The sequence below is a fragment of the Pan troglodytes genome, chromosome 4 (assembly GCF_028858775.2).
Source record: "Pan troglodytes isolate AG18354 chromosome 4, NHGRI_mPanTro3-v2.0_pri, whole genome shotgun sequence".
NCBI lineage: Eukaryota > Metazoa > Chordata > Mammalia > Primates > Hominidae > Pan > Pan troglodytes.
In genome coordinates, this window is record NC_072402.2 from 155,474,362 (window position 1) to 155,491,157 (window position 16,796).

The 16,796-nt window shown below is 35.5% G+C and overlaps 1 protein-coding gene across 2 annotated transcripts in view; it reads right to left on the reverse strand.

Moving 5' to 3' along the window:
* Window positions 1-210: 210 nt before the first annotated feature.
* Window positions 211-16,796, reverse strand: part of CLINT1 (clathrin interactor 1) — a 74,654-nt gene continuing 58,068 nt past the window's right edge. The window contains exons 9-12 of one of the 2 annotated variants that reach the window (XM_016954127.4): window positions 8,828-8,902; window positions 5,619-5,911; window positions 3,279-3,429; window positions 211-1,910 (exon numbers count right to left, since the gene is read on the reverse strand). In XM_016954127.4, coding sequence (XP_016809616.3) covers window positions 1,564-1,910; window positions 3,279-3,429; window positions 5,619-5,911; window positions 8,828-8,902 — 866 coding nt within the window. In that variant the 3' untranslated portion in view covers window positions 211-1,563. Of the gene's footprint in view, window positions 1,911-3,278; window positions 3,484-5,618; window positions 5,912-8,827; window positions 8,903-16,796 lie in introns of both variants that reach the window. The other variant, XM_016954126.4, reaches the window with a different exon arrangement.

The window sequence follows — 16,796 nt, forward strand, 5'->3', positions numbered from 1 at the left end:
TGTAGATGGAACATTAGCAAGAATGGAGCAGGTCAGGATATCTTTGCTGCTTCATTTTTAATTCCTAACAGTAGAGTCTGATAGGAAAGAATAGAGAAGTCATTAAATAATTTTAAATTATTTATAAAAATTACTTTGCCCAAACTATAATTATTTTTTCCCCAAATGGTCTCAAATGTCTAACAGAATGAAAGAAAAAGCAGTTCAACATTGATTTTAATGAACATTTTAATGTTATGTATAACAGAACATTATGAATATAATGGAAATAAAGTTTTATCAATAAAAAAATTTTCAACATAACATGGGGAGGTAATAATTTGATATCTATATTATAGTATTTATTTTGAAAAATATTCCCAGCTTGAGGGTAAAACAATTAATTTTGCATTCCAAACTCTAGAATCATGATTTTCATGTGAGCTTAATGCAGAATTACAGCAGAAAAACAAAAACATTTTCATTAATTTCCTTTGTCATTAAATCAATAAAATCTTTGACTGCTACAGGTCTCCTTTAATAATATATATTTAACTCCTCTATTGGAACCATATTGCTAATGCTGCATTATATACACTCAAAACCAAAACAAAACAAATACTGTATAAAATCTAAAAGCAAACATTGAGTTGTAACATTTATATTTAACTTAAGGTTTTAATGGATTTTTACCTTTGCAGACACCCAAAAAAAAAATACAATAAATATTTTTCTGACTGTTCCTGACTTAAATGATGGCTACAGGGATAAACACGGAAGGAAGCCTTGCCAAGTTAATCACTGCAAATTGTAAATAATGACTGCTAAAAACAAACAGAAGTTTTTTTTCTTTTAAAGGAAACCATAGAGCAGTCCTGAAAAAAATTTCTTCCTAGTTCTGCACAGGATAATTACAGCAGAAGACATGGGAAAAGTCCCATAGCAATCACCAATTGCTTAAAGAGGTTTTGTTACAATAAAAATTTGGATAGTATAATAGCAGTGTTGCTGGAACATTAGCAAAAGTATATACATTCCAGTTACCTTTGATTTAGCCATAATCACATATGTATGCTTTTTTTTTTCTTGGACAAAAATATATATTTTTATAAAAAACTGATCATCCAACTTTAATGATTTCATATATGGACTCAAGAGTGGTAGTAAAAGGAACAGACCCAATTATGACAAGGCGATCCAGGGACAGAAAAATCAAGTTCCTCAGGAAAAGAAAGTATAAAATTAGAGATTCAAACACATTTATTCAGCCCTATTCCAGTCTTCCCACAAATTATGCTGTTAAATGGGCTCTTCAGTTGATAAAGGCTTTCAATGGTCTCACCACCCACTTGTGGTCTATCCTCACTGGAAAAAAGATTCTGACTGCCTCATCTGAAGTGCTCTTGCCTGGCCCTCTGAAATACTGGATATTTCACTTTTATAAAACAGCCTTTTTGGTTCTTTATGTAGATTTATTTTAATCACTTGATAAAAGAAAGGGTAGTTGATTAGCATTTTCCATCCCAACATCACCTATCTGCACAGCTAAAAATTCTTCATTCAATCTGCTTCTTTTACAATCTCTTATTTGCTGAAATTGGCGAAATTTGCAAAGGCATCTTGCTTGGGTTGCACAGTTCCAGAAGTCATGGCTATGTTGGGCATGCCCATTCCCATTGTGCCTGTCAAGCCCATCCCAGCAGCGGACATCCCTATGTTCATGTTCATGCCCATCATGCTCTGGTTCATCATCGGAGTATTTCCAAGAGGGGCCATTCCCATGGTGCCAGTCATCACATTGGGCATGCTCATAGGCATGGGTCCCCCTATCAAAGCATTAGTTTGGGGCCGGACAGGAAGCATGTTCGATGGAGAACTGAGGTTCACAGCTCCAAAACTTTGAGTCATCACATTCATAGGCTGCTGCATATCTACCAGAAGAAAACAGACAGAAGAACTTTACCACAATAAATTTTTAGGTTCATAGAAGAGAGAACTAATAACTTCTTGACCATCTATCTATACTTCTTTAGCCCCAATAAAATTCCTTTACAGTGATTTTATTAGAAATCAATTACTCTGCACTGGTTCCTCTTGAGAAATATGTTCAGTGACTATTGGCTCTGGTTCCCCAGAGATGTAGAAACAGTAAGAGTAGACTGGGGAAAAACAGCCAACTTAAAAACATTCCTACAAAACCTGTTGTTAAATCCTACTTAACAAGTTGTCAAGAGCTAGTGTGTATAAAAAAATCTTTAAAAAGTTTACATCCTTTGACTTATTCTATTTTTAGAACATTCTATTAAAAAATCAGAAGTATGAAGATTTATACAAAAATCTTTAAAAAGTTTATATCCTTTGACTTATTTTTAGAACATTCTATTAAGAAAAAAACAGAAGTATGAAGATTTATACAAAATCTTGATTTATAATAACAAATAGCTGGAAACAACTGAAATAATTAGCAAGGGAAATCATACACTAATATAACTATCAAGAGCTAACAATCATTTTCCTAAGAATATTATTCAACACAGGGAAAATGATAACTTAATGTTGAATAAGAAACAATATAGAGAGAATGATCCCAAGTATTAAAAATATGCTTAGAAAAGATGGAAAGCGGCCAGGCGGTGGTGCCCCACGCCTGTAATCCCAGCACTTTGGGAGGCTGAGGCGAGTGGATCACTTGAGGTCAGGAGTTCAAGACCAGACTGGACAACAGGGTGAAACCCTGTCTCTACTAAAAATATAAAAATTAGCCAGGTGTGGTGGTGCACGCCTGTAGTCCCAGCTACTCGGAAGGCTGAGGCAAGGAATTGCTTAAAATTGGGAGGTGGAGGCTGCAGTGAGCTGAGATTGAGCCACTGCACTCTAGCCTGGGCGACAGAGCAAGACTCCATCTCAGAAAAAAAAAAAAAAAAAAGAAAACATAGAAAGAAATATGTATTAATGGCAATTACCCCTCAACGGCAGAATCAGATGATTTTTGTTTGTCCATCGTATTTGCCTATATTTAAAAAAAAATCTGTATAGCAAATTTTTATTTTAGTGATCAGGTCCTTAAAACTCTCCACAATACAATAAATGTTATCAGGACAAGAATAGAATATAAAGTAATTCAATGTGCCAAGAGGAATATCCAGTAAATATTATGTGAAAATATCTTAAGTGAACAGGCATTTGGTTAACTGTTACAATTTATGTGATATATTTTTATTTATAGTTTGAAGTAGTCCTGGCATTAAGGCAAAAGACTGCAAGTACACAAAGAAGTGGGACGTCTTAAGGTAACTTACTCTGTTGCTGAATCATTGTATTCAGTGATGGCTGCTGGGGTTTGGAAGGCTGCATACCAGGTAGTAAGTTGTCTAGGCTGATGTTTACACTGGGGTCAGACCAAGTAGAGGGCAAGGTTTTGCTGACTGATTTCTGGACCATATCTGTATTCTGATTATAGAGAGGATTAGGCTTCTGCAGCACTGTGCTAACATTTTGCAAAGGCTGGAAAATAGAAAAATGCTCTAAAAATTAAGCATCTGTTCTATAAAAATTATCAGATGGCAATTTAATCACAACAATGAACTTCTGAAACAAAAAGAACCACTAATGTTCTATGCTAATGTCTTCAATACCCTGAATCATTAGCTCGCCAAAGAGGTTCCTCTGAAGTCCCAATCAGGTTTGAGGTGGATAAAACCAACAACTTACCTACACTAACAATTATTCTCCCATCACTCAAAGTCTAGAAGCCACCATCCCTGGCAAATGCCCAGGGGAACTACCAATTTTAGGTTAGTACAGCTTTAAGGAGATACACAAGTGGAAATTTATTCTTTCAAAACAGAATTCAGAGGCCAGGCGCAGTGACTTATGCCTGTAATCCCAGCACTTTGGGAGGCTGAGGTGGGCAGATCACCTGAGGTCAGAAGTTCAAGACCAGACTGGCCAACAGAATGAAACCCCATCTCTACTAAAAATACAAAATCAGCCAGGCATGGTGGCACACGCCTGTAGTCCCAGCTACTTGGGAGGCTAAGGCAGGAGAATCGCTTTGAACCAAGGAGGTGGAGGTTGCAGTGAGCAGAGATCGTGCCACTGCACTCCAGCCTGGGCAACAGAGCGAGACTCTGTTTCAAAACAACAAAACAAAACAGAGAATTCAGGATACGATGTCTCACATTATACAAGGATATAAGGCAAAACTGTCAAAAAGCAATTTATATTTCACATATCCTGACATTTTGCTGTTCTGTGTATACTTTTACTATCTAAAGTGAGCAACACTAACTGAACTGATTAGTATATGGAACAATGTAGGAGAAAGAAGAAATTCAGGAGAAAGAAGCAGAGGTTCCTAGTGGTTATTGAGGATAACTGTGAAAAGGACAGAAAAAAGGAACAGGAAGAGGAAGAATAATTAAAAATGTACCAAGGCAAAGAATTATGACAGTTACAATTAAGACTGCAAATAAAGTAGACTGACTTTATGCTTAACTCATACATTAGGTCTTATTTCTGTTATACAGAGCAGTCACCTTTCTGCTTCTTTCTTCTTTTCCTTCATCCTAATACCCCAAAGACGAGAATCTACACATTAAAATGAGTAATTAGCATCATAAACACATATTCTCAATAGTTTGAGTCAAAAATAGCAAGTTCCTGGTACCATTCAGACACATATTTTCCAAGCCTGCACTTGTTTGAATTCTAAGCTAGTACTAGGTAATTCGGATTTAACTATAAAATAGTGAATTAAGAAGCTCCCATTTTGGTTGTTTTTATGAAAATGAAAGTTGAAAGATGAGCCTATAAAACATTTATATAATGTAGAGCAGGTCCAGAATTGGGAAGAACATTCACCATTCGAGAGAATGATTTTCCATATTAGCAATAATTATTTACAACCAATGAGTGATATTTCTTTAGGGACATGACCAGAAATTTTACTAAGTGGATACTTGCCATAAGTGAAACAATATCTCTATTTCTTTTTCTTTTCCTTTTTTTTGAGACGGAGTCTCACTCTGTCGCCCAGGCTGGAGTGCAGTGGCGCGATCTCAGCTCACTGCAAGCTCCACCTCCTGGGTTCATGCCATTCTCCTGACTCAGCCTCCCAAGTAGCAGGGACTACAGGTGCCTGCCACCATGCCTGGCTAATTTTTTGTATTTTTAGTAGAGACTGGGTTTCACCGTGTTAGCCAGGATGGTCTTGATCTCCTGACCTCGTGATCCACCCACCTCAGCCTCCGAAAGTGCTGGGATTACAGGGGTGAGCCACTGCGCCTGGCCTAGTTCTTTTTCTTAAAGACAATTTAAAAAAACTATCAAATACCAATTTGTTGTAACAATAAATTTTTGCCATGTTCCTCCTCTGTACAAAGGCACCATGCTTGGCTTTACAGTGACTACAAGATGAGGGAGAAGGTCTTGCCTTCCAGAATGCAAATGACTATGCTAGGGGAGAGTATAAGGTAAATGAAATGTGCAAATGCGTATATATATACACACACAGACACATATTCATACACATAAAAAGGACTTGCTTATTTTCCTGTTTTATACTAATCTATCATTCAATGAGTTAGAGCATCTCAAAGATTATAAATAACAAATTCCAAGGGAACCAGACAACTTACCTGTGATCTTGATATAGGCAAACCAAGTCCCACAGTATTAGTGCTCATCATAGAGAAATTCATACTCTGGGAAGATGTCATGGTTGCCTGGGACGAGCCCATAAGATCAAACAGGTCTGACGAATTTGAGGCAGCAGGAGGTGGGCCTAGAGCTGATTGTGAGCCACTAACAAGTTCTACCGCTGGCTGTGAGGCACTGCCAAAGAACTCGCCACTGGAAGCAACAGGGCCTGATGGGGCTTGGTTGAAGGCACTCCAGTCACCAAAGTCTCCATTCCCACTTGTTGCTGTTACTAAGACAGAAATAACTCTAAGGGTAAGAAACTTCATGAAATGCACAGAACAAATGTAACAATCTATGAACTGAAACAAATTAGAGCTGATCTGAGTCCACCCAGATTAACATCTGCAGGTACCATCTCCATCTGGACAGTATTCTTTCTCATAAATATTACACGAGAGTTAACAAGGTGGCAAAGAAAAAACAAACCTCCCAAATATAAAGTAAAATCCATCTCTTGGCAGCTCTGTAGGTGACACATTGAATTTACCATAAAAAAAAATGGCCAGGCATGGTGGCTCACGCCTGTAATCCCAGGACTTTGGGAGGCCGAGGCAGGTGGATCACAAGGTCAGGAGATTAAGACCATCCTGGCTAGCACGGTGAAACCTCATCTCTACTAAAAATACAAAAAAATTAGCTGGGTGTTGTGACACACACCTGTAGTCCCAGCTACTTGGGAGGCTCAGGCACAAGAATCGCTTGAACCCGGGAGGCGGAGGTTGCAGTGAGCTGAGATTGTGCCACTGCACTCCAGCCTGGGTGACAGAGCAAGACTCCGTCTAAAAAATAATGAAGAATTTCTCACTTATTTGGCCATACTTCCACTGACAATACAAGGGCTATAACCTTAGCACATTGCCTGCTTCAACTGGGACCATTTATTTACAATCAAAGAGAGGAGGAAAACTCATATAATATTAAAAAACACAACCAAGCCAGAAACAAGCAAAACCCTATCATTATACTTTGCAAGTTTAAGGTTGAATGCATAAAATCCATACTCTTAATCACTACAGTCTTATCAATTAACCTCTGATCAATTTTTATATTGAAAGGAACAGATAAATACGCATAAATGGAAGCTGAAAAAGCAAAATGTGAAGAAAGAGCTACATAAAAACCGTCATCTGAAAGCAAATAGTAAGTATGTACCTTCCAAGTTAATTAACACCATCTCTTTGCATTCCATGTTCATTTACAACTTGGAAATACATTTTGTCTAGCCTAAAAAGTGACCAACCACTACAATACCATGTCTCATTATGCTAAATATCAAAAGAGAATATAAGGTGAAGTCTTTAAAATTGCATTCTTCTATTACCATATTAAAATGTAAGCACCCTTGAAAGAGAAAATAATTCACTTAGAAACTCCAAGTTCTACTAACAATTTAATATAAAAATTGGGCTAATTTCTTTACCTCAGGGTTTTACTAATACACGTCTTTGATCTTTTTTTTTTTTTAAGTGACTGCATTAAGAGTTTTACAGTTAGTTCTAGATATTAAACAATTTAAACTAAGTAAGGCTGCTGGATCAATGTATTACGCTGATTTTCTATTTGCTTGATCTATAATGCAGAATATGAATGGAAACTGGGGCAAAATGTGTTGCCCCACCTGAAAACTTCATACCTGAAATGATTAATCATGGGAGGAAACGATTTCTAGTGGGGCATATATTATTCAGAAATGATTAATCATTGTTGCAATGGTTTCAGCCCCCTGCGTAAGGTGGTCAGGTTATATTAATCACGTGCATACAGATGAAGAGATGTATCACTTAGGCAACATTAACATATTCAAATTATTTGCATAGTAGGCAACTTTATATACATAAAAACTTTGAGAATTAGACAGGGAAGCTATAAAATAAGGGTAACGTTTACCTTCCACTTTGGTTTGCCTAAAGTAAGGTATTAACCCTTAGATGGCATATTCTTACTTTCAAAATGAAGCAGAAAATTACTCAACAATTCTAGTTTCTGGAAAATACTTGGAATTTACAAAAATAAGTAGTCAAAATAACCCCAAACCATTTTACAAGCTATGTATCTTTTTTCTAACTCCTCACAAACCTAACCAAATATTACTAAATATAAATTTTAATCCAGTTTAATATAACAGCAATAGATTATGTGACTTGTGATGAGTAACAACACTAACTCAGTCAAATTACATCTTTTCTCCCTGCCTCACCTCATGTTTAAGATTCTCATAGCTAAATTTTAAAAATATTCTCTCAAACTTCAGACTGACCAGATTTTATAAAACAAATACTACAACCTCTTCACAACCTTAAAAAAAAAATAAAAAAGACACTTAATACTGAATGTAGCCCCTATTCTATTAGGTTGGTGCAAGAGTAACTAACTGGGACAATTGCACCTAATACATACCTCTATAGACACTATCCTCAAAAAGAACCATGACAAGCAACACTGTTCCCAGTTTTAGAAAGTTGAAGGCTCGAAGGCTTTCATAAAGTTAAACAGCTACCATATGGCAGGGTAATAAGATAAAAATATTAATTAAAAAAAGAAATAGGCCTTTCACCTCAATCCTTGATGTTTAAGCCCATATTCTGTTTGAATGGTTTTTTTGTTTTAAAATTCTATTCTAATAAATAATGAGAAAGTTTTGCATGAGGTTCAACTGCTCATTTTAGGATATGTCAAAATGAAGTTCGGTTATTTTTCACATAAATGCTTTTAAGATATCTAAATTAAGAAAGGAATGCATTTTAGTAAGATAGTTGGCCTGATCCCAGTGTTCCTTTCATTCATGAAAATCATAAGCTAAACTAAACACAAACTATAATATTCTTGCTGCTATTAAATAAAATGAGATGATACAGAGATACTCACATCCTCCTTTCCCTTTCAAAAAAGCTAAACAAGAGTCACCTATGAATATGGGCAATTTTCTTTAGATGTACCTGAGTAGTCTGTAACCAAAATAATTCATTTGGCACATTTAAGGCATCTGCCCAATAAAATACCTTGTGAATAAATTCTTTAGGAATTATGAATTATGAATACTACAAGGAGAAAAATGACAGAAAGAAGCTGACTTGGGGGGAATGGGAGTTGTTTTTAATAACCTTTTTACCACCCTAGACTTCTGGCCAATCAAATTGAATCATACCTTGGGAAGGGAAACTGCCTGATGTAGCAGCTGAGCCAAAGTCAGCAAATCCTCCGAATAAATCAGCTGATCCTCCTAGAAGTTAAGAAAAAGTTAAAACTGTTAGAACTAGAGAAAAATTGTAAATAATTTCTGGAGGCCATTTTAGTGCCACACAAAAAGTACCTAATATTAGAGGCCCAGATGCCTCATAAAAGCTAAAGCTAGTCTGTTGACCTAGATTTTCATGTCACTATGTTCCCTATGAGCTACCATAGACTCCTTTCCCTTCCTCAGTCCTATATCTAGTAAGATAAATGACACTGTATCTGTTGTTAAAATTATCTCACTAATATTTCACGAGCATAACATGGAAAGAATACAACTTATCTAGCCAATTATGCTCTTTATAAGGAGTCTTCAATGGATTCTAAAACCTGAGTAAAATGCTGCTGGGGAATAAGATATTCACAAGACAAGTAAATAAAATGCAGGATCCTTGATTGGACCCCGGATTTTTTTTTTAATTGCTATCCTGAAATGACAGAATTGAGACACTGGGGAAATCTGAATGTGGTCTGTATATTAACATTAATACTGTTTTAATGTTAAATCCCAAGTATGATTGTATCACAATCGTAAAGGAGAATGTCCTTGTAAAGAGATATAGGCTGAAGTATTTTAGGGGCAAAATGTCATGATTGCAACTTCCTCTCAAATGATACAGATGAACAAACAGTACACAACAAACAAATAAAAAAGAACTAGAGAGAGATAAAGAAAATGGGGCAAATTTTCTGTACGCTTGTAATTTTTAAAAATAAAAAGGGAAGAGATGAAGTCCACTTGTATAAAATCATTTTAGAGTCTGGTGTGGTGGCTCATGCCTGTAAATCCCAGCACTTTGGGAGGATGAGGTAGCAGGATCGCTTGAGCCCAGGAGTTGAGAGATCAGCCTGGGCAATATAGTGAGACCTCGTCTCTACAAAACCTTATAATATTAAACTGAGCATGGTGGCGAGCGGCTGTAGCCCCAGCTACTCGGGAGGCTGAGGTGGGAGGACTGCTCGAGCCCAGGAGGCAGAGGTTGCAGTGAGCCAAGATTGCTGCGCTCCAGATTGGGTGACACAGTGAGACGCTGTCTCAAAAAGCAACAAACAACAAAACAAAACAAAACAATTATTTTAAGCAGAGAGAGGGAGAAATATCAATACAATAGTTTTGGTGGACGGGTTTTCCCCCGTAGTGTTTACTCCATAAAAGAGTAAATACTTGTATTTTGTACTTTTAATGCATGGGAAAAAAATAGCTTTTTTGCTACTTCTAGATAGGTGTTTTTAAAAGGGTAAGACCCAAATTATAAGTCTGCAAATCAATCTCTGTGTGCGTAACATTAGATTCTGACATAAAATTTTATTTGTAAATACTACATGGGTAAGAATATTTACTTTTACCTATAATTTCAATTATAACATTATTTCAAGTTGTAATATTCCTTTTTTTCTCAACTTTAGTGAAACAGACCAATATCTGAAACTTTAAATAGTTGTCCTTATTTTTGTCTGTCCTTAAAGATTTCACCTCTTAACAGTCACAACCTTAGAAGTCTACAGCAGTTCAATGATGGTGCTTTTAGTGTTATGTGAACATTATATAGGTTACATCACAGCTGCTTAGCCTGCAGTGCTTAGAAACTAGCCAGGTGGGACTGGAACATCTGGGCTGCACTCAAACACCACCAGGGACAGCTTCCAACATCTGGTGCCATTTCTGAATTGTCTTATCGCTGAAAGACATTCTGCCCCATCTGCTACACTCAACTGGGTTAATTAAACTAGAACCATCTCCCCTTCTTAATATATGGCCAACAGTAATAAAAGGAACAAATCAGTTTCTGATATGTGTGTACTTGGTATTTCTTTTTAATGCACATTTACTGTAGTCAACTAGCAGCAGGCATAACTAATTCCTCATTTCTTCACCACAGATGCACATGCTCATACATATATATATATATCTATATATATATCCATATATATATATCTATATATATATCCATATATATATATATCTATATATATATCCATATATATATATATCTATATATATATCCATATATATATATCTATATATATATCCATATATATATCTATATATATCCATATATATATCTATATATATCCATATATATCTATATATATATCTATATATATCTATATATATCCATATATATATCTATATATATATCTATCTATATATCTATATATATATCTATCTATATCTCCTCACTCACCAGTTGACTAATGCCAACCAAAGTGAAGGTGCTTCAATTCTATCTACACTACAGCTTAGTCTAATTTTTACTTCATCTAAAAGAGAATATCACAGTGATCTGGTTTTCTCTTCCTTAAAGGTACATACATCATGATAAAATGTGACAAGGAACACAAAAGTTCAATGAGTTATATATGTTTAAACCATTTAAACAAGCACACATATTAATAAAACCTAGCAAGTAAATGAATACTTCAAACAGCTGCTGCTTAATATTCGTAAGTTTGTTTTCTGTAAAGTAGTCCTTTATGTTAAAAACATTGGTCAAGTATACTGTTGGGTAACAGAATGATAGTTAATCAATTAATATAACATTAAGGGATTTAAAAATTAAAGATTATTTTAATTTGCTTCATTTAAGCAGTGAATAAACATCAATATATAACTTATTATAGCAAACGAGTTAGGGATTTTCTTTTCTGTTTTTCTTTGTTTTTGAGACAGAGTTCCACTCGTCACCCAGACTAGAGTGCAATGGTGCACTCTCAGCTCACTGCAACCTCCGCCTGCCAGGTTCAAGTGATTCTCCACCTTCTGCCTCCCAAGTAGCTGGGATTACAGGTGTCTGCCACCATGCCCAGCTAATTTTTTTATTTTTAGTAGAGACGGGGTTTTGCCATGTTGGCCAGGCTGGTCTCGAACTCCCGACCTCAAGTGATCTACCTGCCTCAGCCTCCCAAAGTGCTGGGATTACAGGCGTCAGCCACCGCCCCTGGCGGAGTTAGGGATTTTCAAATCTTATTCAGTCTAGGCTACAAAGAAAATACACGTTGAGGATAAAAGCTGTAGATCACAACTTCAAACTGGTAAGAAATTTTATTTCTGACATACCCTGTATTTAGTATTTCAGATAATTACCTATCTTCTATCACCAAAACAGAAATTATATGATGTTCATAACTTATCTATAGCAAATAGTATTCCTCTCCATCTATATTACAGGGATTTTGATTTCAACATGAGTAGCTTAAGAATATTGGGAGCAAAAAATGGAAAGATGTATGTAACTATTTTACAAATAGAAGTTGTCTTTCTCTGAAAATGTTTTTTCTCTCTAATCTTTTAAAGTGCCACATACTATGCTTTTACTGGTACTTTAAGAAATGTGATCTTCAACTTTGAAAACTGTCTCAAAAATTAAAAATCTCTTTATTTAGAAAATGTTTCTCTCTCCTAAGACTATCCATATCTGTATGTATGATATTCATACCAAATTCCACATTCATTTTCTATACTTAAGCATTTTCCCAGAAAACTTCTATCTAAATTTATATTCTAAAGGAATATAAATAAAAAAGTCTACCAAAAATTGCTGCATGTGGAAGACTGCTAATTTTCACAACAAGTGCTATCCTTCAGGATTCCCACATGAAAACTGTCATTATAAATGAACCATTTCCATCTGCCTTTTCAGGGCAGCAGGGAGGTTATTTAGTCACCAGCTGGGAACATGTATTTCCCAAAGCAATATTGTGAACAAGAAAATACAGGTAAACTAGACAGTACTTAAACGACAAATGGAAATTTTCTTTGACAAAAAAATTTAATCTAGATTACATTAAGACAAACTTTTGCATGAAGAATTCTTATACAACATTAAAGCAATGGCAAAGTGCAAAAAAATATGTAAATACATGACAAAGAATTATTATCTATAATACACAAGTTTTAGAATATCAATAAGGATGAATACTCCTAATAAATAAAGAACATGAATAGATAGTAACAACTGGCCTATAAAAATATGAAGTGTTCAAACTCAATCATCAATGCAAAATAAAATGAAATATTATTTTCTCTTTACCAAACTGAAAAAGCTTTAAAAGGTGCTACTGTACTACAAAATTTTGGAAAAATAAAAAAACTAATGTCTGGAAAACAAGGGATTAACTGGCTAAATTATAATATAGCCACCCAATGTAAGATTATAAAGCAATGAAAAGCACTATAAAAGAATACCAACTATCATAAGAAAATGGTCATGAGCTCTTAGGTGAAAAGCAGTTTATCAAAACATATAAATAAATGACTAAAACCCAGAAAAACCCAAACAAATGAAAAGTCATATCTAAAAGCCTGAAAAAGATTTGCCACATAATAAATGCTTAAATAACTACATTAATGGAATATGTAGAAAATGTATTTTAAAAAGATATTCACCAGATTAATACTTTATGTGTCTAAATTATGGTAAATCACTTGTTTTCCACCAAATTGAGTGTGCATTACTTTTAATAATCAGTGAAAAAGAGAATATACTGAAAAAATTTTATTTTCAGTAAACTTAGTTTAAAACTAGAGACAACCCCTACCCAAATGATAAGTTAGTGTACTAAGAATGGAACAAGGTAAGTATTTACATGTTCATGTAAATGTCTTCAACTAACTAGCGATTACTGGGTACAAAGCAGCAGGTTCAAATGTAAATGTAATACACATTTCGGATTTGATATACCTTAATCCTTTTAAATGTTTCTTTTTAACTTAAAAACATTCAAAATATATTGCAAGTCACTTAAGTTCTATCTGTATTGATTATGCTGAATTTTCTCAACCTTATTTATTGTACTAGAAATATCTAGTTTAACAGTATGTTAATCAAGACCTAAATTTCTTAATTACAAAGGGACAAAAGAGACAAGTTGGACTTCTTTTTAAAGAGGTGAGATAAACTAAAAAAAGAAATGGGACAGTTTTTGGCATTCTATTTCTAATTGGCTTATTTTCTAAATATAGTCACACATTTCTCAATGACAGAATGCATTGGGGCATTAGGCAATTTTGTCATTGTGCAAACATCGTAGAGGGTACTTACACAAACCTAGTTAGCCTACTACATACCTAGGCTATAAGGTATAGCCTATTACTCCTTGACTTCAAATCTGTACATCATGTCACTATACTGGATACTGTAGGCAACTGTAACACAATAGAAAGTGTTTGTATATCTAAACATAAGAAAGGTACAGTAGAAATATAGTATTGTATATGGGACCATGGTCACATACTATGCAGTCCATGACTGTACTTTAAATTATTTTTCATTTCTTAAAATGTTTACTTAGAAATGTACTTTATGTAAAAGCAACTGAAACACCATGTGAGTACAGGTTTTAAAAGAATATCACCACAAGGGGACATTTTATTAAGATATGAGATAGTCTCAAGTAAATCCTGATAGTTAGGTTTTACATATATATTTTTAAACTTGGTAAGATATTCGACAATGATTTTACCATATATACTTTTGAGAATGCTAAGAACATGTAATCACACACACACAAAAATCTGAACATTTTCTCAGAGGATATATTTAGCTGGTGAGTGGTACAGATGCCATATCTGCTTAGCTTTACAGTTTGTGCCCACATTACTTGCATGATGGTACTATTATAAATATGGGCACATCTGGTAAATGACACCCAAATGACATACCAAATAGCAATGTTAATATGGTAGATTCTTATACCTTCTCGTGTAAGTGCTAAAGATTTAATGTCCAATTTCCTTTCACTGCTGAATTCAATTTAAAATATATTATTAAAATATTTAAATAGAGATTGGGAGTAACTAAATTTATGTACTGATTGAAGAGGGAGCTGCACAAACTGGTTAAACATCCGGTTTCAAACAGGAGATAACTTTAATTTTAAAAAATTCTTCTAATATCAATCTCTATTAGTTGCTTTTTATTAAGATAAAATAAAATTTAAGGCAAGAAACCTCCTAGATGTCATTCAAACTTTCTCAGTTACTATATTAATATCAATTGCTACTTCTATTTAATTAGTCAAACTACTGTTTGCACTGGAGAAGACAAACCACTCAAAGGTTCCTTGCCAAGTAAAGGAAGCATGTTGGTATTTAATAAATCTCTCTGTTCAAAGCAATCTTGATGTCACAGAGGAAAAGTTACATCCACCCATCTGACCTTCCTAGTTAATTCTTCTCTGATTGCTCCATTAAAACTTTTCACAGATGCATGAAAGGGGCCCTTTAAATATTTCATGCCAGGAAGTCCAAAATAGTTGATATTCTGTGACACTATATCTGTATTATATGACTACATGCTAACTACCAGTTAATTCTACAGTTCAAATCTTAAACATATAAAAATATATCACATAAATTGTTACACAACTAATGTAGCTGTCCGTAACCTTGGGCATTACAGTCCAATCAAGTTTAATGAATAATTTTAGGAACAGTTTGCAGTTACAGAAAAATGGGAAAGGGAACTGAAGAATTTCAGAAAGTAGGCCGGCCGGGCGTGGTGGCTCACGCCTGTAATCCCAGCACTTTGGGAGGCCAAAACAGGTGGATCACCTGAGGTCAGGAGTTTGAGACCAAGCTGGCCAACATGGAGAAACCCTGTCTCTACTAAAAATACAAAAATCAGCCGGGCGTGGTGGCGCATGCCTGAAATTCCAGCTACTCGGGAGACTGAGGCAGGGGAACCGCTTGAACCCGGGAGGCAGAGGTTGCAGTGAGTCAAGACTGTGTACTGCACTCCAGCCTGGGCAACAAGGGCAAAACTCTGTCTCAAAAAAAAAAAAAAAAGAAAGAAAGTAGGTCAAACCAGATGTCTGGGCTGGGTGCAGTGGCTCACACCTGTAATCCCAGCACTTCGGGAGGCTGAGGCAGGCAGATCACCTGAGGTCAGGAGTTCGAGACCAGCCTGGCCAACACAGTGAAACTCTGTCTCTACTAAATATACAAAAATTAGCCAGGCATGGTGGCAGGTGACTGTAATCCCAGCTACTCGAGAAGCTTAGGCAAGAGAATTGCTTGAATAAAGTTCATGCCTAATCCAAGAATTTTAACATAGTAGGTAAGGAGGAGGAAATAATAGGGGGCTTTATATTACATTAATTATACTAAACTATTAACGAAAAGTAATTTCCAGCATAGACTTACACTTAAAGGTTAATTTAAAGTTTTTTTTTTTTTGGGACAGAGTCTTGCTCTGTCACCCCAGCTGGAGTGTAGTGGCATGATCTCAGCTCATTGCAAACTCCACCTCCTGGGTTCAAGCGATTCTCCTGCCTTAGTCTCCTGAGTAGCGGGGATTAAAGGTGCCCATCACCACGCCAAATTAATTTTTGTAGTTTTAGTAGAGACAGGGTTTCACCCTGTTGGCCATGCTGGTCTCGAACTCCTGACCTCAGGTGATCTGCCTGCCTCTGCCTCCCAAAGTGCTGGGATTACAGGTGTGAGCCACTGTGCACAGCCGCAATTCGGCTTTGAAAAATCATTACACACAACTGGGAATAACAAATTTACTTTGCACATTAGTCATATTCGCATCTTACTGTCTACATTTTAATGTGAAATGAACTTAGGCTTGGAAAGACTGTCTTTAAACAGAAGTTGTATTTGTTAAACTATTTTGACACGTCACGCAATAGTTTATTAAAACTCCATAATCATCAAATACAACCCTAAAAATATCAATTTTCTTGAAAACAATTGATCAGAAATTACTCATAATCTAGCACATACTGGAAATCAAACTGAAGAAATCATCAATCTCATCTATGAGAAATTCAAGGTAAACAGTTCTTTTGCTGTAGCCCTGTTTTTTTTTTTTTCGAGATGGAGTTTTTCACTGTTGTTGCCCAGGCTGGAGTGCAATGGCGCGATCTCTGCTCACTGC